The following is a 27252-nucleotide window of genomic DNA, read 5'->3' on the forward strand; positions in this document are numbered from 1 at the left end:
GTCTCAGAAATTATCTTACAAATAGCGACATAACGACGATAGATCTATATACTGACTGGGACATTAACAACTAACTTTGAGCCCATACCACAGCAGGACGTTGGTTTTTTTTTTTTTTTGGCGTCAAGCCAGAAGTGTTTATCGTCAGTTAGAAAAAAAGGCATTGATCAAATAAGTATTTATTCCATAAAAGATTCTATTAAAATGCAGATCCTTTTCTGGAGAGTCAAGAAGAAACTAGAAGACTTTCTAAGTGATACTCAGACTCTGATCCATGCAAAAATGCAAAGAAAACGTTGTTGTGGCTATCGGATTTTTTTTTTTTTTGACTTTCAAAGACCCACGGTTTGGCCTCCAAATTCACTGGACTTCAATCTCACGGACGCCTTCTTTGTGTGGGGTGCAGTTGAGTGGCACACACACACATATCCTCTTGCAACAAAAATATGAACTGATCTCAAGGATCAGGAAGGAATTCCAGAATCTGCTAAAGGAGACTGTAATCTGGTCCTGCTCCCATTTCCAAGGTCGGGACGATCCTATTTTTGACACCAATGGTGATCATATTGAATAATAATATTTTTTTATTTCAGCTTTCATATGGAATTGATTTTTTTTTGAAAATTGGATGATTAGTATAGTACAAAATTCATTTAAAAAAAATAGTGATGATTATTAAAAAGATGTCCCACTCTGCATAAAGTTAATTTAGCATCTCTGAAAGTGCAGCAACTGTCTAAAAATGATTGTAATATCACTTTTTTACAAGCGTGGGTTAGAATGGATACATGAAAAAAAAAAAAATGTTATCTTGATTTTAACCATTTATACAGAGTGCACCAGGGAAATTTTCTGCTTCATTATTATTATTATTTTTTTGCAATAATTAAGAATACCGGTGGAATTTCAAGTACATGTGCTGATTTTATACAAATTGTTTTGATTTGATCAATATGGGACAAAAATGACTGAACAGGAATAAAAAAGGGCATAAGTTTTCAGATCTTTTGACGGGGTTGTTGATACGAAAGAACTTCAGACATTGTCAGTGTGACCGTGAGGACAGTCCGGAACATTAAGGTAGTCAAAGAGAACGGGAAAGGAGTCAAAAGAAAGGCAAGAAGTGGAGGAAATGGTTTGAACGCAGATAAAAGATTTATCAAGTCCCTGGAGGCCAAGATCAAGAATGATCCAACAGCATCAATGCGCTGTTTAGCTGACGAGTTCAACATGGACAAGATCACGATCAGGAAGGCAATTAATGATAACCTTGGCCTTAAGACCTTTTATGAGGATTCTAAGACATCTCTTCAACCCCAAGATGAAGGCTTTAAGGCTTGAAAGTTCCCAATTACTTGAAGAGTCTTAAGGGGTATACATCTAGCAAACAATGTCTTGGGATTTGTGGCCTCTGTTTGATAGAAAATTTCGCCCTGACTGAAGGCTAACTATCCAACTATGTGTCGACTGAAGACGGTGCCCTCAGCTATAAGGCCTTGAAAACACATAGCTTCTGCAAGGAGTACTTTGATGTCTCCTGGGACAAGACCTTCTGGTCCTCTTCCAGTCCTGATCTTAATCTTCTCGACTTCAGCCTTATAGAGCAAGGTTGAGGATACATCACTCAGAAATGGGCAAAATCAAGAAGCAATGGGCAATTATATTTTAGCAACCTTTGATAAATTCTGACCTCGTGCGGAGGTTGTGATAGAGGCTGAAGGCGGTCATATTGGATAAATCTTGCAAAGAATTATCCAATATGACCGCCTCCAGCCTCTATCACATTGGATAATTCTTTAGCAATCAATCTTGCAAAGAATTATCCAATGTGATAGAGGCTGGAGGCGGTCATACTGGATAATTCTTTGGAAGATTGACTGCTAAAGGTTTGTTCCATAACATTTTTCATTATATTTTTCTAAAGTATTATTAAGGTTTTGGTTTTGCTTCTTGGTTGCGGAAAATTTCCCTGTAGCACTCTGTATATTCTTCAATTATGATACGAAATATGTAAAGTAAAGTTCCTTGTCTCATTTTATTCTTATAAATAATCAAATCATAAATTATAAGTACATAAAATTTCATAGATATTCTCGAAGGTCTTAGACGTAATAAATATTTGTTGGTCTTTCTAGTGTAGAATGATATAGCATCAATTTCCTCAAAACAGAAAGAATAAAGCTTAATAAGAGAAATAACAATTCGAAAGCTTCATGTTAATATTTCAGCCATCTAAAAGTTTGATACTTCCGAACAACTTTCATATAAGAAATAAAGATAGTTTAGACAGTTTGACAACGAGTTTAATATTATTACAATTAGAATGAAGGTGAAATAAATATTTACATGCACATAATAGATTATTTCTTGCATGATTTTGAACTAAATTCAATAATATGATAATTTTTTTTTGTGTATCTTATAAACCATTTAGCAAGTTTTGTAGTACATCTTTCAAATTTTTTATTTTGTACCTATTTTATGTTTCACTATAATTAATGAATTATGGTCAATTATATGTAGTAGGTAAGTTAAAGATAAATATACTTACTTTTAAATTATTACAATAGATACAGAGTGTTATAACTTAGGTCGTGTAGGTTTACGACGAGATGTAATGAGAATAATTGATTTACTAAATTTAATATTTATTATCTTTAAAGTATGATGGTAATGATAAATGTTGCAGTTATGTATATCCTTAATTTTACTTTGAGTTCAACAAGGACTTGCAATTATAACTATGCATCAATTGCTGCAGGTCAAGGTTTTTTATGGGCGCACATGAATGTTCAATCAGGCTTTCATTAAAAATGAATGTAGAAAGAAAAGAAAATTCACTCCTCAGGAGTTAAGTACTAATACCAAATACTTCTCAGAGAAGAAAATTGATTCCTTAGATTACAATTTTAAAAAAACGGGCAAGTTATAAAATGCAGAAAATTTTCATGACTATGTATAATTGTCAAATACAATACACGTCCTGCGGGCTAAAAGTAACTCCCAAGTCACTAGAATCCATATACAGGGCTGATCTTATCTTGTGGTACACATTTTATTATTTTCATTTTTCCAAGAGTTAAATTTAAACAAGTGCATTTGTGAGAGCATTTATATAACATAATTATCGAAAAATAGAGCTCAGCACAGATTTTATTCAATATATGAGCCCTCAGTTCTAATAATTGCCTCAATTTGAGGCCTTAATCTCTTGGAGACACCGGCTATATTGTCAGACTCGAGGTTGGTTCGCTCCTTCTTGATAGAAGCCTCTAGAGATTGGACACCATATCCTTGAGATGCAACTAGATAGAGTATTCCAAAGGATTCGTACCTGGAGAGTAGAGCCGAGGTCCCAAAAGACCAGAAAGTTGTCTCTCAGGAAGGCCTGAGTCTTAGAGTCGTGATGATATGGAGCTCCTCAGAAAAAATAAAGTTGGTTCTAAACTTTTCTCGGGTCAGAGTGAGCACTTTCTTATCCAGAAGTTTAATGTAAGCATCTGTATTGAGCTGCTCCTTCCTCTACACAAAAATGAGAGGACTCACTGTGACTTTGCAGGCCACAGTATTTTTTGCTCTGAAGACATTTCTCACTGAAGCGGACACATTGTCTGGATGTTGAGTTGTAATATTGTGGCTGTATTGCTTATTCACAATGGCATCAACAGTAAAAAAAAAGATCAGAATATAGAAAAAAACTTTGCCCAAATTTTTGTTGGCCTCGAGAAATTTTAAAATCTTCTTTACTCTTTCCAACCGTCTCAGCTTGCACTGTTCAGATATAAGATGTATTGTGTCCTCCACCGTAATTTTATACCAATGCCATTGAAGATTGAAAGAAAAAAAAATGTGTATCACTAGATAAAATCCACCCTGTCGATAAAGATAATATTTCTTTATAAAAATATTTTTTGGAATTTCTCGCAGGTGTAAAAACCCTAAAAATCCCGTACAATCTCCAAGAAGGAACCCCTAGTATCTGCTATATAAATTCATATATGCATAATTAAACTTGACTTAAAATCATATCCTATAACTATTTATGTTCTTATGACTTTCCTTCATATGTAATACCATCTTTTCATATATGATAAAAAGATAAGAAGAAAATGAATTCATGGTAAATTTTATTCAGTAGATAAGTATTAATCTTTTCCCCTTTTTAAATTCACTAATTTTTAAATAGTAAATTAACTAATTACCAAAAGAATGATTAACAAATTTACCGTTTGAATTTAAAAGAATAACTGTTTACCAACATATGTGTGAATAAATTTATTATCCAATGTACTACACAGTTAACACTGTGTAAAAAAATATCAAGCCTATTTTTATATTGGAAATAGTTGTAAATTGATTTAAAAGTTGATGTTTCATCGTCTTAAAAGATCTAGTTATTTATTTTGTAGGATAATTTTAAAGAATTTTCTTATTCAAACTCCATTGTTTTTTGATAACATTTTGAAAAGTTCTATTCAAATACAACTTATGAAAAATTACTGATTGGTATAATATATAATCAATAAGAGATAAATGTAAATAAAATAAATGATGCTATACGAAGCATTGAACCAAAAATAGAAGGTGCTGGAATTCCATTTGCTCTCTCTTTCTATGATTTTGTTATAAATTAATAAAATAAACTAATTTCAGTAAAAAATATATAAAAGTACTATTTTTAGATTTTTAATGAAATGATACACGTATATAATCATATATTGCATAGTTCCATAGAATTTAAGTTATACAACCAAATACTTAAAGAAGTTTTTTAAAGAATGTCATAAGATACAAACAATGGCTGACCTTTACGATACTTTTGACCTTAAATATCTCAAACACAATATCCTCTGATTTTGATAAAACTTTTATTAGAACAAGATCAAATAACTATCTTACTTTGACAAAAAGATTAAAGTGGTAGGTCGATGGGCTAGGAAGGCATAAGAGGTTTAGTTAGTAATTATATATAATAATAATTCGTAGTAAATGGTTTTAGAAGTGTAATGCTTAAAATCATCAAGTAAATCTAGGGATTTTTAATCAATCTCATGTAATATTCATTCCAAAATGTTTATTATTACTATTTATTTCCAAAACAATAGTTTAATTAACCCATTGGTTGTATTAATATTCAAAATCTATAAGAAATTAAACTAAATTACCCCTTTAATAACTATACAATTCGAATACTACATATATTATGAAGATTGACAATATTATATAAGTATTTCTCCCCTAGAGATTTGCTAACAAATTAAACTTCTCAAATAAAGTAACTTCAATTTTTAAATTATTCTGCAAAAATTGGGTAGATATTCATATGGAAGTTTAATTTAATAGTTTATGTTTTTGTTATATTAGTACAACCTATCGTTTAGTTAAAAGAAGATATAATGTTTGAGATATGTAAGGTAAAAAAATATGGTCAAAATCAATAATACTTTTTTATAACAGATTATTAATACAATTTATTGTGTTTTGCTGCAAACTTAGTCGCTATAAAATAATGGTGATGTAAACCCGGGTTTTTTAGAATTGGTAATCTGAAGAATGAATTTTCTTTTCTTTAGCAGTTGTGATTATTTAATTCCTAAGTAGTTAATGTTTTTTCCTCAAGTAGAATTGTATTTAATAGCATGGGGGATCAACATAAGAGTAGTTCTAGCAAATGTTCTTCATTGTCACAGCTGATTGTATCTGATCTGATGAAACGTCATAAGCATATATAGATTTTCGATGTTTTACCAATTGTAAAAAAAGATTTTCATCAATATAGCTTATATACAGCAATTAGATGAGTGTTTTAACAACTACAATTCAAAACCCAAGGGTATACAAGAAATTTTTAATCAAATTCCCTATGACAAGAAGCTCAGTACTTAGAGATGGACTGAGTTACATCCCTGAAATTTTTTTTTTAGTTTCACAATAATAGTTTATTTAACATAGAAATTTTGTTCAAATTGGATAGAAAAATTATAAGTGTATTTGTTTCATGGACTTACCCACTTATTTTATCATAATCATGTTATAGTTTCAGCTAAATGGCTCACCTTTAGAAAACTCTATAGAGTGAGTTTATTAAATTGTTTTATTGAAAATTTTGTCTGTTTTGACAAGATGTATTTGTCAATTAATGTTTTAAGTGTGACGATGACGAGACAGGGACAAAAGTTTTTTTTTTTTAATGGTTTGTTCAACTAAAAAAATTTTTTTTCTTTAATTAACGCAATATTGACTATTATTAATGTTAGAAAGACGGAAGAAAATGTATTAAAACGAAAAGTAACAAAACAAGATGAAATAATAATTTTACAGTAAAGTGGGGTCTTGATTTAAAAAAAAAAGGAATTTGATTACGGCTACTGCAGAAAAGTTGTCGTATTATATGAAAATTTTATCTTCTTAAGTGATCATCTTCAGGTTGTACATCTCGACAAATTATGAAAAGAGGCAAAATCTTTTTAGAAAATCAATATAAACTAAAAATACACTTATAGTTATTTTTAATTTTAATAGACATTTTTTAACCTATAAAAAAGATGTTTTTATAAAGTTGTTCTATGGAACTAAAGTCAATAAAAAAGCTGGGAAAAATGTAATGACCTACATGTAAAGCACATCTTTTTTCTTTTTTAGTGAGAAAAGATCAATTTTATTTTGTTATTCTCTCTTAATTTGTTTTTTATGATACGGTAACTTAAAAAATAACAACACTTTATAAATGTTTTTTATAGTTTCTCATAGTTAATTTGTACAAACAAAATAATGATTAATGCCGTATTTTAATCCTTACTTTTGTCTCCTTTCAAACATTGAATAAAATGTGCTATCTAAAATGAGCTTTAGTGTAGGTAATTTCCACACAATTCGAAAACTTTTACGGACTACCCATAATCGAAATTAAACAAAAGATGAATATCAAACCGGTCTATTTAGTCCGTTTCTCACTTTAACCTGATCAATTTATAAAAACCATATTATAAGTCTGAATGTGTTTGAAAATAATTGATTTATATTTGAATTTTAGCTAAATGATTGTAATTGTCTATATATAGTTGTAAAGATAGATAATGAGTGACAAATGAAAAATATCCATGTATATTCTTGAATTATGTTTTTTAATAAAATTATATCTATCAAATTATTTAACAGTGAATATTAATAGCTTTTAAATTGAATTTTATTACCTAATTCAAATTGAGCTATATAAATTTACGTCCATTGGATGTTAATTTAATGATTTAAGTAAGAAATTTTCTTATAACCAAATTAAATTTTTGGGGAAAAGTTGAATAAATGACGTACCATATTGATAAAGGATTAAAAATGTATTCTTTTAGTTGCTTCTTGTTGATTTGTGTCATGTTCCCAAGCAACAAGTTTCTCTCCGTGTTGTTTTTCCTTTGTTGGTTGTGTCTATTATGAGAGAACTTGGTTTTGGTATTGTTATAAATCAAAGGAGAAATTTTTTTTTTACATTTCACATACTATAAATCATTTATAAGTATATTTTTTCCATATTTCTTTTCAAAAGTAATAGATAATTAATTTTCTTTTCATTGCTCAAGAATAAACTAGTACTACCACTAATAATAACAATACGCATCGAAAGACAGAAACTGCCCTGCTGTTTGACAATACAATACAAATACACATAATTATTTTTGATCAGAGGACTCTTTCGATTTTTGTATGCAAACTAGTACACAAACATATTATATGTGAGTATGGTTTTGTGTAGATTTGTATTCCCTCTCATAAATAATGAATAGAAATGCATAAAATATTGCTTTGATGTTCTTCAAGATGCATAGAAAATGCATCATTTTATTCATTTTATACGCATATACATATGTATTTATATTGTATACCTACCCATGTATATAAAGGATATATGCCAAATCATTATTAATCTTAACATTTTTGATTCTAAATACATGTAAGAATGTACACAGTGCTTCAACAAATCGCAGAAAGATCGTTTAAGTCAATTTTTGTTAAAAAAAAGTAAATTTTCGAGATTTTGTACAACAAAGGTTTTAAAATTCAGAATTTTTCGCATTCCAATGATATTTGCTTTGATCAGTTCAGACAACAAAAACTGTTTTAAATGGAAGGAAAAATACAACAAGTAGACGACTTCCTTCACGCTGGAATACCAATGCCCTCCATTTGTGAGATTGACCCTTGCAGAAAGTACCATGAGTACTATGATGCGAACAAAAATATCAATGATGAGGAAATTCTGGAGTGGATACTGGGGAGGACAAAGTGAGGACTGATGAGTCCAATCTAACAAGGTTAATGTGAAAACTTTGATGGAAGTTAGTATCTCTGAGGCAACAGTGTGCAGAGATACCAAGAGACCTTGGTATGAACTCATTTGTCAGAACAAATGTCAGCTACTTACTGCATCGACTAAAATCTAGGAGAGGTGCAGATGACAGATTTCCGGCCATCTAACGTTTGGCCCCCATCATCACCTGATAATGGAATCTGGGCCTATATGGGTAGTAGAGCCTATGCCATCCTCCCCCCCGTCTTTCAACGATCTTACAGCGGCTGTAGAAGAACAACCGGCTGCCATGCCGGACGACTATGTTGTGAGGATCTACAGTGTCTTCAGGGCAGAATGGATACCATGGTTGAGGCGGCAGTAGAAAGATATATTGAGAAATAAAAGGTGAAGATGTAAATAATTGATTGTATTAATCAAGATATTTTTCTACCACCATCCGACAGCCTCTATGAGGCATCATTGTACCTGGTTAATTTTTTTTGACAAAAGCTTGGAACTTTTTATCTTGCGTTTGATTAATCTATACAAGAATTAAAATATCTTCCAAAATGCATTTTGTTGGAAAATCTGTAAAATATTGAAAAAAATGACTTATTCCTTTTGTTTCTTTAAAATGATCGAGTTATATCGAGAAACAATATTTTTATTTAATTAAGTATTGTATCTTTGAAGTATATCTGGCAATATTATTCGACCAACATTGCTCTAACTAACTATCGCTATGAGTTTTTTAGTCTTAAAGATGTTACAAGTAAATAAATATACATACGTTTTGATTTGTTTCTTCATTTTATCGCTCAAATCTTGTTTTTTTTTAATACTGAATATCAAATATACTTCTAAGTTTACTTTATTTAAGGACCCTTTGTATTAATAATTGCAGATTATTTGCTTGTTGTGATGAATATATGCAAAATAAAAAAATATCCTGCAATACAAAATTTCAAACTTTTCTAATTTTGTTTCAGTCTATGTATTGTATATATTATTGCCAAACTGTATACTCTACATACACATATTTATTTACATACTTAATACTTATGTATCGAAGTACAAAAAAAGTATTTTTATTCAGATTTACATTTTATTTTGTACATTTTGACATTTGGTTTGTCTTGTAAAGTATGGATATCTATATTAAAAAACCAAAGTTTATCTTTATATCTGTTTAAATGTAAATACATAAACATATTTTGATCTAAGAAATAACAATGTAGTTTTGTTAATGAAATAATGCATACCTATGCATATAGGATCGAACCTGTGTACAGGGTGCATTGTACATAGAAATCCCTGATGTAAATCATATAAATATTTTTGATATATGTAATAATAATTTAGTAGTACTATTGAAATATTGCAGGAGCGTGTGTATAGTAAGAACACTGTTTCTGTATTTTTTTATTATTGGTCTCTTATGTATATACTGATTCGTTTGTGTATATGTTAAGATTTGATTTAAATATGTATAAACGCTGGTATATTCTAATACATTTTGTTTATTTTTATTCGTGAGTGCTCTAAAGTAATCCTTAGTCATCTCAGAAAATTAGATTTTTTTTCTAAGACTCTGATGAATATTTTATCATTTTCGAGGAGAGAATATCCCATCTGAATTGATATAAGTATTATTGTATTGAGTAATTACGTCTGAGTGTGCTCATAAAAAACGGAGAGTAAGACTGAGGATTTCTTTGGGAGTTATCTTCTATATTTAAAAAAAAAAATTGTTATTTACCCAACCCTAATTACTTGGGGGAATGTCGGGTACTTTTACTATCACACAATAGAGGAAAAATCATGGCTAGTTATAGGATTTGTCTCTATTTAGCTACTTTGCTTGTAGTAGTGATGTGATGTTGATATTAAAGCAATTTTTGCAAAGTTCTAAAAAATATCTAACAATGGGTAGCAATTATATAACACAGTTAGTTGTACAGGATTTAATAACGAATCAGGCCGTTCAACTTCCCAGATTTTTCCGGCATATGTGATGACGAATTAGCACAATGTATTTTTGTGTGGTAAAATATAGATATAAACATTTCATTTCGTTGTCAAAATAATGCCATTTAGTTAAAAACAGAAGATTGAAAGCCTTTCACATATTGAAATGCAGAACAAAGGCGCGTTATAGTGATGGTTTTAGGTATTTGCAATGCAGGAGTCTCATAGATAACAAGGATCGAGAGAAAAAAGGGTGCAGATGGGAGGAAGGCAATGCAGAAACAGATAATCCCAGGGGAGTGATCAATGACTGCTACGATTGGCTGTCCAAGGATATTTTGCCCCTTACTCCCCAATCTTAAATCCATGGATTATTATATCTGGAGCTCCTAGAATCAAAGGTCAACAGCGGTCTTCACTCCACCAAAAAGACCTTGGTTGACTCTAGCGTCATGGAATATAAAAATTTAGATGGAAATCTAGTTTCCAAGGCCTGTGTGCAGTTCAGAAGGCCAGCATTTTTGAACTATGGTGGGAATAAATATTAACTTTTCATGAGTTTTAGACTAATTTTTTCGATTTTGTGATTTTCAGCAAGCTGAAATTACTTTTTTCAATTATCTAAGTTACACATACATAAATTAGAGCTTTCTTAACTAAATATTTATTATAACTAAATATTGGGTGAATTAAAAATAAATCTGTTATTTTTTTCAGTTAATTTTTATGTTCTTGGCACTCAAAGTTTTCTATTATTTCATTCCTATTTCCGACCATTAGCCTTTCAGACCGTGGTGTATCTTTGGCATCAAAATCATCGGAACAGAATCTACGAAACCAATATACCACGTAATTAGCTGTTATAGTATCAGGACCATATACACTATTAACTTTGTCAGCCGCCGGACTTGCATTTTCGCCTTCGTGGAATAAAAGCTGTCAAATATAGCATAACTTCCATTGCAGGTTTCCATCTTTGACACGCGCTTAAACAAACTTGAGTCAAACAATCAAAAAACTGTCAAAAATGTTTTTTAGTACGACAATTTATCTTTCTAACTTTACTTAGCATAAACCAATTGCACTTATACAATACGAGATATACATTACAAAAGTCATCTATTGCAATTAATGGATTACTCTTTACTACAACTATTATATCCAAGTTATAGAAAACATTTTAGTTTTTTGGTTCTCATTTAGCAGTAAACTTAAAGACTCACTATCAAAGCTCAATGTCAATGTTACAGATATAAAGAGGGTATAAAGAGATGAATCCATAAAAATTGAAATGTAGGAAATATAAGAATACATTTTGTTTCGATCGACGTCCTTAATAAAAAAAAAGACCGTCTTTTTCGTTGACCAACAGAAATCTAACAGAATATGAATGCCCCAGAAAACTTGATAACTTTAAACCTTATTCCTAGTTTTCAGTGAAATAAACCTGATTTGCATGACACTTTTCTCAGCGATATTTCATATGGTGAATTCTGATAATTATGTTCCATCCCTGTTCATGAAAACTTGAACAAAGTTCTTTATTTAAACCTTTTTTTATTGTGCAAAGAAAGCTGTTGATTTCGATAGAACCCCAAGCCTTGTTTCTCTTGATTTTTACAACAAAAATAATTAATTTGTGAACCTTTTCAGTAATTTTCTCATCGGTTGATCCTTAAAAATACTTGTTTATAGTTTTTTTTAACGGAGTTTAGGATAAGTTAAGCAATTGTATTTAAAACTGTTCCAATCACGATCTAAGTCCATAGCATATCAGTCCATTTTTTTTTACATGAAGTAGAAAATAACTTATTTTTGGACGTCAAATAATGGCCCATAGATATTTTTTTCTCCCTTAATTGTAATAATTTGTATAGAGCTGAGTTTTATTTCAACTATGTATGCACAAAAGAGAATGACTTATTTCGATACATTAATGTCCTGAAAATACATCATTCCGTTACTGGTAGATAAACAAAAAAACAAAAAATGGAGGAACTTTTTTTGTATCTTTCATTATATGTATTTTATTTGTAGGATGAAGAAATTGACTTGAAATACTTAAAAAAATTAAATAACTCAAATCAAATTGATCAAACAGGGACGTCCTCCACGAGAAATTAGGATGATACAACCTGTGATTATATTTTTGAATATGCAAGATCATGAGGTTTATGTTGAGGGAAGTAAACAAAAACTGACCAAGGCTAGTCTTAAAAGAGAATGTAGGTTCGGATACTTTAACAAAAAAAAAATTTTTTAAATATTGACATGTACGAAGAAAAAGTATCCTACCTAAATGTGATCTTTAAGCTATATACAAATTAAGAGAATTTCCTTCATACAAAGCATTTAGTGTTTCATTAAAATATGTACATACTTGATGTAATCTCATAAGTTTTACCCTGAGATAGAAAAAAATATTTGTTCACAAATTATAATACTTCGATGAGGTAGAAAAAATTTGTTGTAAAAAGTTTAGAAAATGTGAAAAATAGAAAAGTTTTTGATATAAAAAATTTCGACATATAATATTAACTTCCCAACCCTGTTGTGTGGCTGTGTTCGTTGCCTTATATTTGTACAATTTTACTTTATTTATTGCAAGCAGATATAAATATTTAACTAACTATTAACTTCCCAACTTGCAAAGAATCTAATAGAAAAAACAGTATTATATAGTTTCAAGGACTGCAACTCTCTTAAGTATTTTCTCTAAGAAATGTGTGAGGGTATAGAGTGCTAATTGTGTAGGAAGTCATCGAACTTCGAACTCTTGTATGGTTTGGGTTAGCTAACGATCCCGAGCCAGTGACCTGAAATATTATTAGTAAATTACAATTTTCCTTATGTTGGACACAGTAAAACAATGATTATCCCACGATGAGTTTTACTTGTGCTGGTTTAAAGGTGGGTTAATATATCTATCGTCCATGCACACGTCTAAGTGTATATATAGGTATATGCTTACGTAAAATATGATTTTGTAATTCTTTTATTATAACTTATCGTTTTAAATTGATTGCAAATATCGATTTTTTATCTTTTTAGACACTAAATTGACATATTTTGAGCGTGAATAACAATAAAAAAATATTTTGTTATAAACATTAAATGAAAGCGACAATTAAACTAACTGTTTAAAATAAACATTTAAAAAAATTTGATTGTTTAAAGTAAAAAATAAAACATTCACTCGGGAAAAGTAATTTAAACTTGATAGAGTATACGAAATAACAACATTAAGTTTTATGTACAATATGTTTGAATTTTTTAAAGTTATTTAATACATTCAACAAGAATTTTGATACCTTAAAATAGTTGAAATTTTCAATGGAAGAATTTGTTCATTTAAATGGTAGTTTAAAAACCTCTTATTGTTAGTTCTTTTTGCTTTTCGTCAAAGTTTTATTCACGTATACATGTTTAAGGAAACAAATAAATACGGTTATTTAAAGTAATTTTATCTTTAAAATATTATTTTTTCAATCTAGTGAATATATACCATTGTGGTATTATAATATGTATATATCATACTTTTTCAGGCTGTATTCAACCAAAAAAAGTATTTATCGGCTAAAATGTTTATGTGTATGTATTTAATTTAAATATTTTGAATTAAATCGGACGTATATTATTTGCCGTAATAAATATGTTTATGTTGATAAATAGATTTTTTTAAATTAAAACTTTTAATTAGATTCAACATTAAAGTTAGAATATGTAGGTTTGAATATTATATTCAGAAAATAAGTTTTAACATATTTATTTGATTCATTTACAGTCATGATTTAGTGGTAAAAACACTTGATTAAAGGTTTTCTTTATATTATAAGAATTTAAACTTAAATTTACTTACCGAGACATTCATGGTTTTGACTATTTGAATAATTCCAAACCATGATTTCCAATTCTGAAGCCATGAAATCATTTTCTTCTACATTTGTAAACACATGATTGGCCGACCAAACAGGGTGTTGATTCCCACTATCCACTTCTGTAGTAAATATTCGATTTCGCCTATATTTAAAATAAAATAATTTTTTAAAGATGTGCAGACAATTTACCAATTAAACAAAGGTGTATTTTTTAACCTTAAAATAATTAAAAGACTTGATACCTTAAGCTTCAAATTGCCTTTACACCTTCTTCCTCCTTACATGTAGGATATGTTATAAATAATAAAATAAATATATCTAAATAATTGCAGAAGAAATAAAAAAAATTATTCAAATTTCATATTAAATTACTGACATGAATCTGTAATAAGATATATCGTGTCAAAATTGTTTGTTTTTTGGAATTTGCAATTTAAATTTTTCGAGTATTTTTATAAGTTAGAGTAAAAAAAGACCATTACTCAAAATAAAAGTTACTTTGTTCTACAAATGTTTTATATATGTATATTATCAAATAATTTTTTGTCATATAAAATAAAAGCTGCTATCTAAAATGGTTATAAGATTTTGTATAGAGAAAACTAGTTTTTATATGAATTATTAATTTTTTTCATACTCAAAAGTTGGCTCAAAACTATAAAAAGGGTTAAAATACGCCAAAATTTAGATCAAAATCCTTGACACCAGATTTGATACGAATTAAATTACTTCAGATTCGTTATCAACGATTCAGGTATTTTAGATATTTAGAATTAAATATGAAATGTGAAATAATTTTGAAAACATCAGAAAGTCTTTATTCGTTATTTCAAACTTATTTAAAACTTTATATACAATTATCAAATCCTGAGAAAGTGGTTACAGATTTAAAAAAAAACTACAATATTTTAAGGTTTTAATTTAAATAGAATATTGATATTGAGCGACGTAGCTCAATTGTCAACGAGCTCGGGGGAAATTATTCTCCTGGAGTCAGTATGAGCAGGTTTGAATCCGGGTCTTTCCTGGAGATCAAAGTAAATATTATGTAAATTGGCTTCAAACACAACTTCTAAGTCAGATGGAGTAATTGTAATACCACGATATTTTCTTATACTTAGGCTGTGCAATTCAATCTGACCAATTAAAGGAGCAAACAATGGTATATTTCCTAAAATAATCAATTTTTTATAAACCAAAGGAATTTATTTAAAGCTAGAAAAAATTGGAATTTAATTTACACTAGAGTATTTGGTTTTAGAAGTTTTAGTTCAACTAAGCTATTGATTTGGCTTTAATTTCGTCCAGGAAGAAATAAATTACAGATTTATGATACACGGTGCTTGTGCTACTGGAATTGAGTATGGAATAGTAAAAATTCTACAAAAACTAAAATTATGTTTACTTATGTAATAAAAACAATGTAAAATGAAAGCTCAATATAAGACTACTATACTAAAATATTTGTTTAAATATATTCACCAATCACATAACTATTAAGAGATAAATATCAGGTGACATGAATTTGTTAAATAACAACAATTAACATTTTATTTTTATAACTGTATCCATTGATTACAAAAACAAAATTCAAAAGTTTATAATTTGTAACCATGAACTTTTTTCTGATTTAAGGCATTTTTGCATGTCTTACATATGTCAAATGTACATTTATGCTAAAAAACTGTACATTAATTATATCTTAAAAATATTTTTTTTTCTTTCAAAATTATTTAGTTATACAATCCATGCGTATAATGTATAAGAGGAAGATATATTCAATGTTTTTACATAAATGTAATATGTTTACAGTAGTTTACGAACAAAAAAAAAGATATAATATATAGTGAACAAGTATAATATTGGCTTATTGAATGTATATTGTAGGTATCATAAGAATTAATAATATATTTATGATATGTATAGCCATGTATATAATTATGTACATACCAAATACCTATAGTTTCTAGTATGTATAGAATCCCATAAAAGATGCTCTTTATTAAAAAAAAATATCTTATTAAGTTATGTCTAGAAGGGCATAATACCCTCTGCCTTGTTATTGTAGAATAATTCATGGAATAAGAACTCAAAGGTTCCTTCAATGTACACATAAGCAAATTTTAAATATAACGTAATTTTTTCCTTAAAAACCTCATATTTTCCTTAAAAAACATTTTAAACTTTAAAATTGAAGGAACTAAAATTCATTTAAAAAATGCAATTTCTAAGAATATTGCAAAATAACTTATATTTTTTCACAATGAAACTTATCCTGAAATAACTTGATGCTATATTTACTTTATAAAACTAAAAATATATAGATTAGTATTTGACGAGTTTAAATCGATCAAATAACGTTACTTGAATGTTAATATTTTAAATTCCTTTCAAATTGTACTCAAAAGTACATTAAAGAGCATTTTCAATTTCCAATATTGGATCCTTTTACTCTAACGTAATTTTTTATAAACTATATGGACACACTTAGTTTTCTGAATATGAATAGAGTGTTGAATTTAAATTAATATATTTTTTTAAGTGATGCAAAATCATTATCCTAAATATCTTTGTAGAATGTATATATATAAAAAGAATTTAGCTGGTGTTTTTTGGACATTGAAATATTATTTTATGAGAAAATAATATTGTAAAGCTTATATGATTAGTGGAAAACTCAAGGTCCACAATTTTTTTTTATTATTTGTCTTTGTCTCTTAAAATTTTCGTTAAAAAAACAGTGAGGAAGATGAAAAGAGCAATTAATAATAATAAAATGTATATTAAAATATTTATATTACCACTTGCTTTTTGTAATGTTTAAAATTTTTCTGGTACATTGTAACTAATGTATAAGGGCTTTTTAATCAAAACAGCTTTACTAAAAATATTTTCTATTAACCCTTTGCTCTGTCAAAGGTCTGAGGTATGTCATTTTTGACAAAGCTAAAAATTTAAACGACTCTCATTTCATCAATTATTTACTTAGATTGTTTCCCATTGTTTACTTTAGCATATCCATATTTTAATATATTTGTATATATGCAGGAAGCTTTAGACTTTTTTTAAATTTTTACCCGATTTGAATAAAATTTACCATGTCAACTTATGTATTACCAAATCAACTGGTTTGTCTATTTATTACAATTATGTAGTTGGTTTTACCAAATTTCAACGGTTTTCGATAAATCTGAAATTTAATAAATAATAATTTTTTATATCAACAACTATTTATTACAATAATATTGATCTTTTCTTATAATTTTGTCAGATTAGTTGGTTTAAAAAAATATCACAAAATACTTTTTGCTTAAAATTGCTTAAAGTACTTTTTGAGCATTACACCTCTAAAAACCGATAAATCTGGAATTTAAACGTGTACATAATTTAATATTTATGACATATTATTTCAAATAAATTAAACCTTATAATAAAATAAATTTCTCGAAAATATCTAACGTTTGATTCTATTTGGTAAGAAAAAGAAATGTTTCCATAACAAAACCTATCTGTCCAATCTAATCTTATAATTTTATAAGTTATGTTGTGATAAATTTGTACTTTTTTCAACAATTTACTTATCTTTTTTTCGAATTGAAAGACTTTATAAGCTATTTAATAAATCGTAATTGAGTATTAAGAAATGTAAATTGAGTAGTACGATATTTTAACATTTTTATGACCTTTACTTGACCTAATTAGTCTTAATAGCCAAATTTTAATCAATTAGTAAAGTAATTACATCATATTTTATTTTAAACTGAGATATCATTTCTGTGCACTGCTATTTTGTTTAAATCTTCCATGATGGAGAATACGTGATCCAATTCAAGGTATATGCTATAATGCAACAAACTCAAAAACAGGTATGACTTCTTGCTTGTAGAAAACATATTTTGGAATTAATCACAAGAACAACGTTTTGGACCTACGTTTTCTTCTGATCTCTAAAATATTGTAAGAAAATTGGGCATCCATTAATGCAGCAAAGAAATGTATGGAAACCAATCTTCCTTGATTCGATTTTAAAGAATTCTTTAACATGGTAATTTATATTCATTGGTGATGTACATCTACAAGGTGTAAAATTTATGTCACCTAGTGCTATAAATGAAGCCAAATTGCTATTGTGTTTATAGAAAGAGTGTAGCGTCGAGTCTGCTCTACATGCCTTACGAGCATTTAATAGTGACCTAAGTTTGACTAAAATCCTTCCTGAAATATTCCTCCATGAATTCAAACGTATCGAAGTCAACATTAAAATTTTTTATTGAAACACTAATTGTACTTGTCCGAGGAACTAATTGGATTAGTTTTATTTTATAGTGCATTAAGTTCATAATTAAAAAGAATAATAAGGCCTACAAAAATTTGAGTAATGAAACTCAAGAAAGGTCGTTCTTTACTCTGAATGAATTAATATATAAAAAGTTGGAAGATTTCACTACAAAAGAAAAAAAAAATCAATGTCTGCACCTCCAAGAGACAGTTCTTGAGACAGATCCTGACTAATAGAATGATCAAGATGACTACCGACATACTTTTGATACCAAACATTCATTAAAAAGTTATTATTATTTTTTTTTGAATTTTTGAATAGATCTTTGAAGGATACGAATACTGGGATTTACAGTTGATGCAGCAAAAATATAAAAGTTTTTGTTGTTGACAGCACGACTTCTATCAAACGACACTTTTAAAACATCCATTAACTCCATTTAAATTATTTTATTAATAATCTATAATAATACTTAAAAACTATTAGTCTATGATTATGTTCATAAAAAAAAAGTTGTCCAAGCCCCGAAAATAAATTTTTGATCGAAAGTAAGCTGTGATTCCGATCAAGGATCCAAAAAATTGCTTGAATAATTCTTTAAAAAATATCATTTATTTGGGTGACAAGTTTTTTAAGGAGCAAAAAGTGTTAGATTGAGTAACAAGTATTTTTTTTATAAAATTAATAATTTAAAGAAATAAAAAATATTTTATGGGAGAGAGAAAAAGAAAAAGAAAAAGGAGAAACAGGAAGGGGAGAAGGCGTACAAACATAACCTTGATATCAAATATTTCACCTATTCCATCTCTCACTCACTCCTGCCGAATATTGAAGAGCGCTCTAAAAGTACTCCATGACTATTTGTACTCATTCCTCACCAAACACTAACATACATACTGACAGTATTACTGTATAATGTAAAATGATGAAAGAAGGCAAAAATAAAAAAAATATGAAGGAGGAGAAGTGAGCTGGCCGTAAACAAGCCCGTGAACGGGTTCCTCATAATTACTAACGGGTCAAGTTTTGCCAGATTCATATTGAGTCCAAGTCTCATCAATCTTCTCTTCACAATTCGTGTTGGGACCTAGTGCTCCTGGCCTTTCTTCAAGCCTTCGCAGATATTCTTATTTTGTAGACTCTCTCAGCCTATGTACATAGGAACAGGGGCCTCTGTTTAGTCACATCAAATTTTGTTGCAAGGGATGTCTTACTGGCTCTTAAGTTGTTAAAATCTTGCTGAACGTAGAGTTTGTCTCATTAAAGAATATAGTACACTACCAATATCTGATGAATCGCAGCTCAAATTCCTTCACCAAGTAGTCGAAGATCATCAAAGCTGCTATATATTTGATTAAAGGCAATTTACTCTTTTAAAATTTTGATTTAAAAACATATGTGTAAAAGTACTTACTAGAACTTTATTATATTATATTCAAAATTTATATTGATAATAAATTAGAAAAATATATTAAAGTTTTATCATATATATATATATCTCTGTGAGATATTCTGCTTTTTATTTCAAAATCCCAAACTTGGATGTTAGCTCCTGGAAGAACCTTGAAGTGATTTGGTATCGTATATATGATTTTTCGATACTATCCGATCTTGAAGAGGATCGCCCAACGGTATGATTATGTTATGAAGAGGTCATCGTTTTAAATTGAGGAATTTTCAACCAGTTTTACATTATTTTATCTTTGTTATTATTAATTAGTTAGTCAATACTTTTATTATTGTTAGGTCATGGTTAAGTAGTCTAATTTAAGTTATTGTGTTTTTTTAAGTAATTCACTTCTTTGTAATATTTGATATTTTTTAAATTCTGTATCTACATTCTGAGCAATATAAATAAAGACCTTATTTAAAAAAGGTTTTTTTATTTGAAAAAAAGAAATAAAAAAATAATACCTCGTGATATTTGTTATGCTTACCCCATAATAAAACTATTCAAAAATAATAATTTTCTACTAAAACTTAACCTGTTCTTTATACTTCAAGTAAAAATTGAGAATTAAAAATTATTTGGTAAAAATATCCATTATAAATATGGATATAATTATGGATCTTTTACGAGCAAACAGATGGACATGTAGCAAAAAATGCAAGTTATAAGAAACTTTTCTCTTTTTGACCAATTAAAACCAATTATTGTAGAAAAAATATTAAATATTTGGGATTGCAATTTATTCAGCTAAATTTATTGTCTTATAAAGTTTGTTGTAACAGAAAATTTCTAGATTTTATTCAGGTAAAAACACGTTTTTTCAAAAAATTTCAAAGCTTTGGAGCCATTGAGCTACCTCTAAATATTTTACAAAATTATTCAAAATTTGTACACAATGTCTTTTGAGTTTCCCAATTATATGTTATCGACGTACTGCATATTATTGAAATTGAATGAAATAAGAAAAAAAGTGGTTTTTTTCAAATTTTCACTAAAAAAAGTAATAACCAATACTAATAAAAAATTAAGTTAAAAGTGATGGAGGATGAAACATCGTATTTTGATGGATGAACAGGTGTTTAAACAGATATTTTCCATACTTTATGGCTTTCTTAATATTGTTTTCAAGTGACAAATAATATTACATTGATTATATTCTTAAGAACTCCTGACAAAGCTTTTCTGTTCGTTAATGACATTATCAAAGACCTTTCTTCCCCGATTACGAACATGTAGCCTATCACAGTATTGCAATAATTTATCAAACATCTCCCCACCGTTATTCTATATGCTTCATGCCACCATTCTGCAAATAATGTGAATTCCTAGTCAAAATTATTATAACAACCTTAAGTTGTAATATATTATTGTAAATAAAAAATACAATAGTGAACTGAATGCTTGTATATTCTCACCTGTGCAAGTTCCTCAAATGTAAATAATGAATAAAAAAAGGAATAGGGGTGTATTTAATTTTATATGGGAAATAAGTTTTGTTTCGATGTTTTTGACAGAATAGGTAGGATATTTAGTTCACGTTGTATCAATGAAGACTCACTTTTTATTATAATATTTGTTGGATGAGTGACAAAAACACATGACTTGTTTTCTAACATTATTTTTATTGAATTTTTTTCCTCTTAATGTTTTTCCCCTTTGCAATCAAAGCAGTGCCTATATGACGGTCGGACTGGATGATTTCCATTATTCCATTTACATTTTCGGAAATTGGCCTTCCAGAGCCTACTTTTTCTTTGACATCAAAATTACCGGAACGAAATCTACAAAACCAACATACCGCGTGAATAGATCTTATTGTATCAGGACCATGAACAATATTCACATTTTCAACCGTGGGACATACATTTTCGCCTTTATCAAAGAATAACTGTAAAATATGGCAGGGTTTCTGTTTTTTGTCGTCCATCTTTTTCTCGCACTCAAGCAACACTGATTTTTCTAGCGCCATCTAGAGTAATCCTATCGCACTTGTACAATATACTATTAAGCTAAAAGTATCACAAATGACACCTCAGCTATTCAGTTTGAACCAAAACTCCATTCCTAGGTACTTTTTTTCTTTCAGAATATATCACTATTACTTTAAAAATAGTATCAACCGTGACATTCGATGTGATCTCAGCTACAGTATTAACTCAAAATTGTTAAAGAAAGTAGTTAATATTCTCGTTAATGTCCACCACGTCTTTAAAACCCAATTTTCGCTTGAGTCATGACCCTTGGAGCCATTGTGAGCAACGGCAATGTCATGTCCCCATCTTCTTTGAGACCAAGGAGAGGGTGGGTACTGACAGGTACTATGAACTCCTGCCTGATCAAGCGATATGTTGGATGAAAGCTAAGGTCAATTTTGTTGAGTTCCGGTTTCAAAAAGACTCGGTCCCTTTCACAAACCCGCAAGACTCAAAACTTGTTTTAAAGAAGAGAAGGTGTCACTTTGACACCTCCAAAACTAGCTATCTAACTGGCCTATTATGAATCCCATGGATTACGGCTTTCAGGGGAAGTTAGAGAAGAAGGTTTCACACCTATTCACACAACAGCATTGACTCTTTGAAGGCCTCTATAATGAAAAAATGTATTAAATTCTCCTCCGTGGATGGGCAAAACTTGTCAAACACATTCAATGATTTTTTTCTTTTGTATTATTATAACTATTAAATCAAATTTCAACCTTGTTCTTGCTTCCTTTTTTGATCAGGATGTAGTTAAACGACTTCAAAAAAGTTATTTATAAATCTGTAAAATATTTGTTTGTTTGTTAACTCAAAAACACTAACTTAATGTAATTCTAATTATCTATGTAAGAATAAACTTCATCAAAGTCTTAGTAATAAAGTCTCAACTTCTTACTTTGTTTTAATTCAATGTTTGGCTGAGGCTCTTCTTAAGGGCCGTAAAAAAGAAATTTTTATGGCTACAATCTCTACATATATTATGTAATTTTTTTTTTATTACCTCCGTAATGAAGTTGAAAGAAACCCTTATTGGTTTGGGTTGCAGGAAAGTTAACTGCGCTCCTTTCATCCCTGTAAAGTTCACCTCCATTTTTTCTTTGCGATAAACTTCCTTCAGGATGAACTTTCCCCTTGATGAATGTCCTTCAAATGAACTTTTCTTAGGGGTTCAAAAGGGAATTGAACTTTTTTTTTTTGGGGTGGGGGGTGAAAAAAGCGCTTTGAACTTTTCGTACACGGTATTTTTGTTTGTTAGTTGCCTGGATTTCGAACTGATTTTGATTATACTTGGTACAAATATTATATATGGAGGTAGTAAGGAGTTTCTGATAAGTCAAGGTAACACAAAACATAAAAAATGCATAATTGACCATAACTTATGAACAAATTCAGGCGAAATTTTGTACAATACTTTGTACCCATTTTAGTAAATGTATTAATGCATCAATATTCTTAATGCGCACTATTAAAAAAAATGCTATGATGATTTTGTGAAATCATGATAAACATCTAAATTTATTTAAAAATTTCAAATAAGGTGTAAAACTAACTTTTTAATTAAAATATGATTTTTCATTATTTGAACCATCACCTCTTCCAAACTTTTCTTATTTCTTTTTCTATCAGATTTTATGCATCGATGCTTTATAAAATTGGCTGTCTTTTACTTTAGTCTCTTTTATTGTTTAAATGTACATTAAAGCACTGCAATCTTCATATTGTTAGAAAGAAATTACAATATTTCAATTTTTGCTTTTGCTAAACTATTTTTATAAAAGACATAGGATTGAATGTTATTTGTTTTGTAAAAAGCCATACAATCCTCACAAACTTTATACTTTTAAAAAAATATATCTTTTAAAAATAAAAATATATTTTTTGTAGAAAATGCATATTTATCAACAAAAAAATGCACTTAATTTGTAAACATCTTTGACGTTGATTTGGTGTTAAACATTGTCAATCAATTCATATCAAAAATATCAAATATGAGTAGTTATCTTATTTGTGTATTCATGAATAAAGTTAAATAAATATTCGTTGAATAAAAATATTAATAATTGAGGTATATGCTAGAAAATTGATGTATGAAATGGACCAAATTGAAACAATTTAATCAATAACAACAGTTGATATTGAAAACATTTTCTATTTTGAGAAATAATAAAAAATTTACTTATATGTACTTAAAATGCTACTTAGAGTGCTATTTTGAATTGTTAAAGTTTTCAAACATCCTTGTCACTCGAATCAGCAGTAAAGATTGGAGGGATCCACATTTTCTCGGATCCACATTTTTCAACGTAAATACACGAATACATTTTGGGCACCAGAACTTTCTGGATCCGAAACCAAAATTAGATGGATACTTGTCTCGAATTTTAGAAACCTTTTCTCAAAGTTCGGGTCTAAACAGAACAGGATACGGATAATGTTGAGAATACTAATTAGAGAAAAAGAAGAATAAACTTCTACAGCTGAAAACCAAATACAGTGAACATAATGTAACCTCGCTGACGGAAAATATACTTTTTACTTTGCTGTCAGCGATTGATGTTTTTGCTTCTTTTCTCCTTATCTGTGTTCCGAACATTGATTGACTAAATTTTAAATATATTCACTTAGGGAATCCTGTATAAGTTGGCTCGCACGTCATACTTTCTCTTTCTATCTCGAAATTGGAGACAGCGACAGAGGATAGTTGAAAATCAATTCTCGCAACCTTTCAGTAATAAGGAAATAACATTGATACGTCAAGCGTAGGGACGCCAAGTGAAGGTAAGAATATGACTGGCTGAAGAAGAGAAGACGAGAAGTGAAGCGGAAGGATCTCAACTTGTCCGAGTTGTTCGGTTAATTAGCACTTCAAAGGGTCACGAAAATAAATTAGATGGAAGGTCTCATTGTGTGGAAGAAGTTGTGAATTTGCTCGGAGTCCATCTGTTGACTGAGAGAGAAGCCGGAGGAGATCATATCTAGTTATGCAAAGCATTACGACTTTTTCTTATATCTACCGTGACCATGACAGTAGAATTAGTTCCAGGAATACTTTGCACGGGAGTCGTAGTGTGCAAATTCCTACTAGGATTTTTCTTCTTGGACATCAATGAACTCGGATAAGAGGGAGGTATTTTTACCCATAGTTTACAGTCTATAATCATGGTCCTTACTCAAACTTAATTATTTGCACCTCATAATAAGTCTTACTATCATATTAAATTAATTATCATTTGATTTTGTTATGATTGTATTTATCATAATTGTTAGAATAAGTTTACAGACAGTATTTTACAATCATAGGAGCTTTTAATGTATATTTCTATAACTAACAACTATACAATAATAGTAAATAAGCAATGACTAAAAAATAAATATGTCTATTATTAATAATGTACCCAATTTAAATTCAGGTTCTTATTTAAAAGATATGAACAAATCAAATTTTATCATATTGACGCTTAGTATACAATATAAAATTATGTACCCTGCTCTAAATTAATTATTTGTTTATTTCCTATATGAAGTATTAATATATAGTATAATTAAGTATCATTGAATTGTGCTATAATTTTATAGTTCAGAATTGTTCGGATAAGTGTATACTTTTTACCCGGAACAACTGTTATTTCTGACGATTGGGCAGCCTATTGCAACTTTGGGAATTAGTTAGATATGGCACACTTTACTGTTATGCATGAATATAACTTTGTGGGTCCATTAACTAGAGCTCATACTCAGACAATTGAGCTTTTGGGAGTCATCTCAAGGGTATGCTCAAGTGGTTAGGAGTAATGAGTACCTATAGATAGCTTTTTCAGACATCTCTCAACGAGTTTATGTGGAGGAAGTGCCTCAAGGATATTAGTTATTTTATAGAATTCTTGACAGCATTATGAGCCAATATCCGTTATGAGGTCCTTTCATGTTTTTCAATTATTTTTTTAAAGTTCCACTTTTTTTTTTTCGGTTTCATGACTTAGTGGATTTGATGGCATATTTGTTCCTCAAAATGATACCCATTACTTTCATTGAAGAAGGAGAAGAAGTATATCTGAAATATTATTCCCCAATTGAACTTATGCGATAGCTTTGGATCAAGACAAAAACATTCTGTTGGGAAGGATTTCGAATTAAACGAATTGGAAATTTGGACTGCTTTAGATATGATTTTATCTGCTGTTTTCTATAAATTTTAGTGTTATTTGTTCATATGTTATATATTGTAATTTATTAATTTCTTATGATTGCTCTATTTTGTTACATGTTGATTCATTTTTGTTTAATTTTTTGTAACTCTGATATTTTTTGTTAACTGTTAAATTTGTTAGTTATTAAATATTTAAATTTTTATTAATATACTCAATATTTTTAATTTATTAAAATATTCTAAGTTTTTTAAATTTATTAATACATTCAATGTTTATAATTTATTGTAGTATTCTTTTCTTTATTTAAGTTTGCCCTTCTACACAATGAGACCCTCCATTGTAAGTTTGCAACTTTGTGTACCTGCGCTTTACGTATCAAATTGATTTTCAGCTATCTTCTGTCACTGTCTCCTATTTGGAGATGGAAAGAGATGTCGCTCCAAGATTTAGATAAATACAGTGTACGTTCCGTAAAGATTATAAATTTTTTTATGACTAGGATAAACAATGACATAGAGGAAGACTAATTTAGTACAAATAAATTCAAGCTAAAAAAATTATCTTTCAGTGCAGAATCCAAAACTAATGACAGTTTTTCATCAGTCATCTGAATTCTGAAATATCTGGCATTATAGTAATTCTGGACTATTATCGTTCAGAATTCATATTTTACCTTAAAACAGTCCAAAATCAAAAGTAGGATTGACAAAACTTATGTAAAGTGTTTTTATGATTAAAAACTAATTCATAATACACTGATGATGAATATCATAGTGAATATTATTAAAAACAAAATATTCAATGTATAATTTGAAAAAAGATCTATTTAAAAATATGAATCTCCAAGAGTTTTTATTCCATTTTGTATTTTTTAAGTGATCCCATCTTGAAGTATTAAAATTTTCAAATCATCGTCAATGATTTATTTATTGTTTAGATCCTGGTATCTCATTTCTAAGGAAGGAGTCCGTCCACTCTACTGCTTTATGTGATATCGTATTTTTCCTTGGATGAATTCTCCACCTGTGCTATTCGGAATCTAAATTCGAACATCTCTTGAGATGAATGTATAAAATTAGAAATATACTCTACTGATTGCCTTGAATCTTTTGATGGCAAGGCGTCATGAAATTGGGATTGAAATAGGAAGAATATGATGAAAATGTTGACTATTTGCTAGTACATCCCACATTAAAAATGAGAGCACTTAAAAAATACAAAAATGAAACAAAAATCCTAGGATATGCATATTTTTTTAATTGATCT

At 28.9% G+C, this 27252-nt stretch overlaps 1 protein-coding gene across 6 annotated transcripts in view; it reads right to left on the reverse strand.

Moving 5' to 3' along the window:
* LOC121118611 (uncharacterized) overlaps window positions 1-27252 on the reverse strand; it is a 239474-nt gene that overhangs the window by 26148 nt on the left and 186074 nt on the right. For all 6 annotated transcript variants that reach the window (XM_040713189.2, XM_040713187.2, XM_071888223.1 and 3 more), the window contains exon 11: window positions 14112-14272. In XM_040713189.2, coding sequence (XP_040569123.1) covers window positions 14112-14272 — 161 coding nt within the window. The remainder of the gene's footprint in view (window positions 1-14111; window positions 14273-27252) is intronic.

Source organism: Lepeophtheirus salmonis, chromosome 5 (genome assembly GCF_016086655.4).
Source record: "Lepeophtheirus salmonis chromosome 5, UVic_Lsal_1.4, whole genome shotgun sequence".
Lineage (NCBI taxonomy): Eukaryota > Metazoa > Arthropoda > Copepoda > Siphonostomatoida > Caligidae > Lepeophtheirus > Lepeophtheirus salmonis.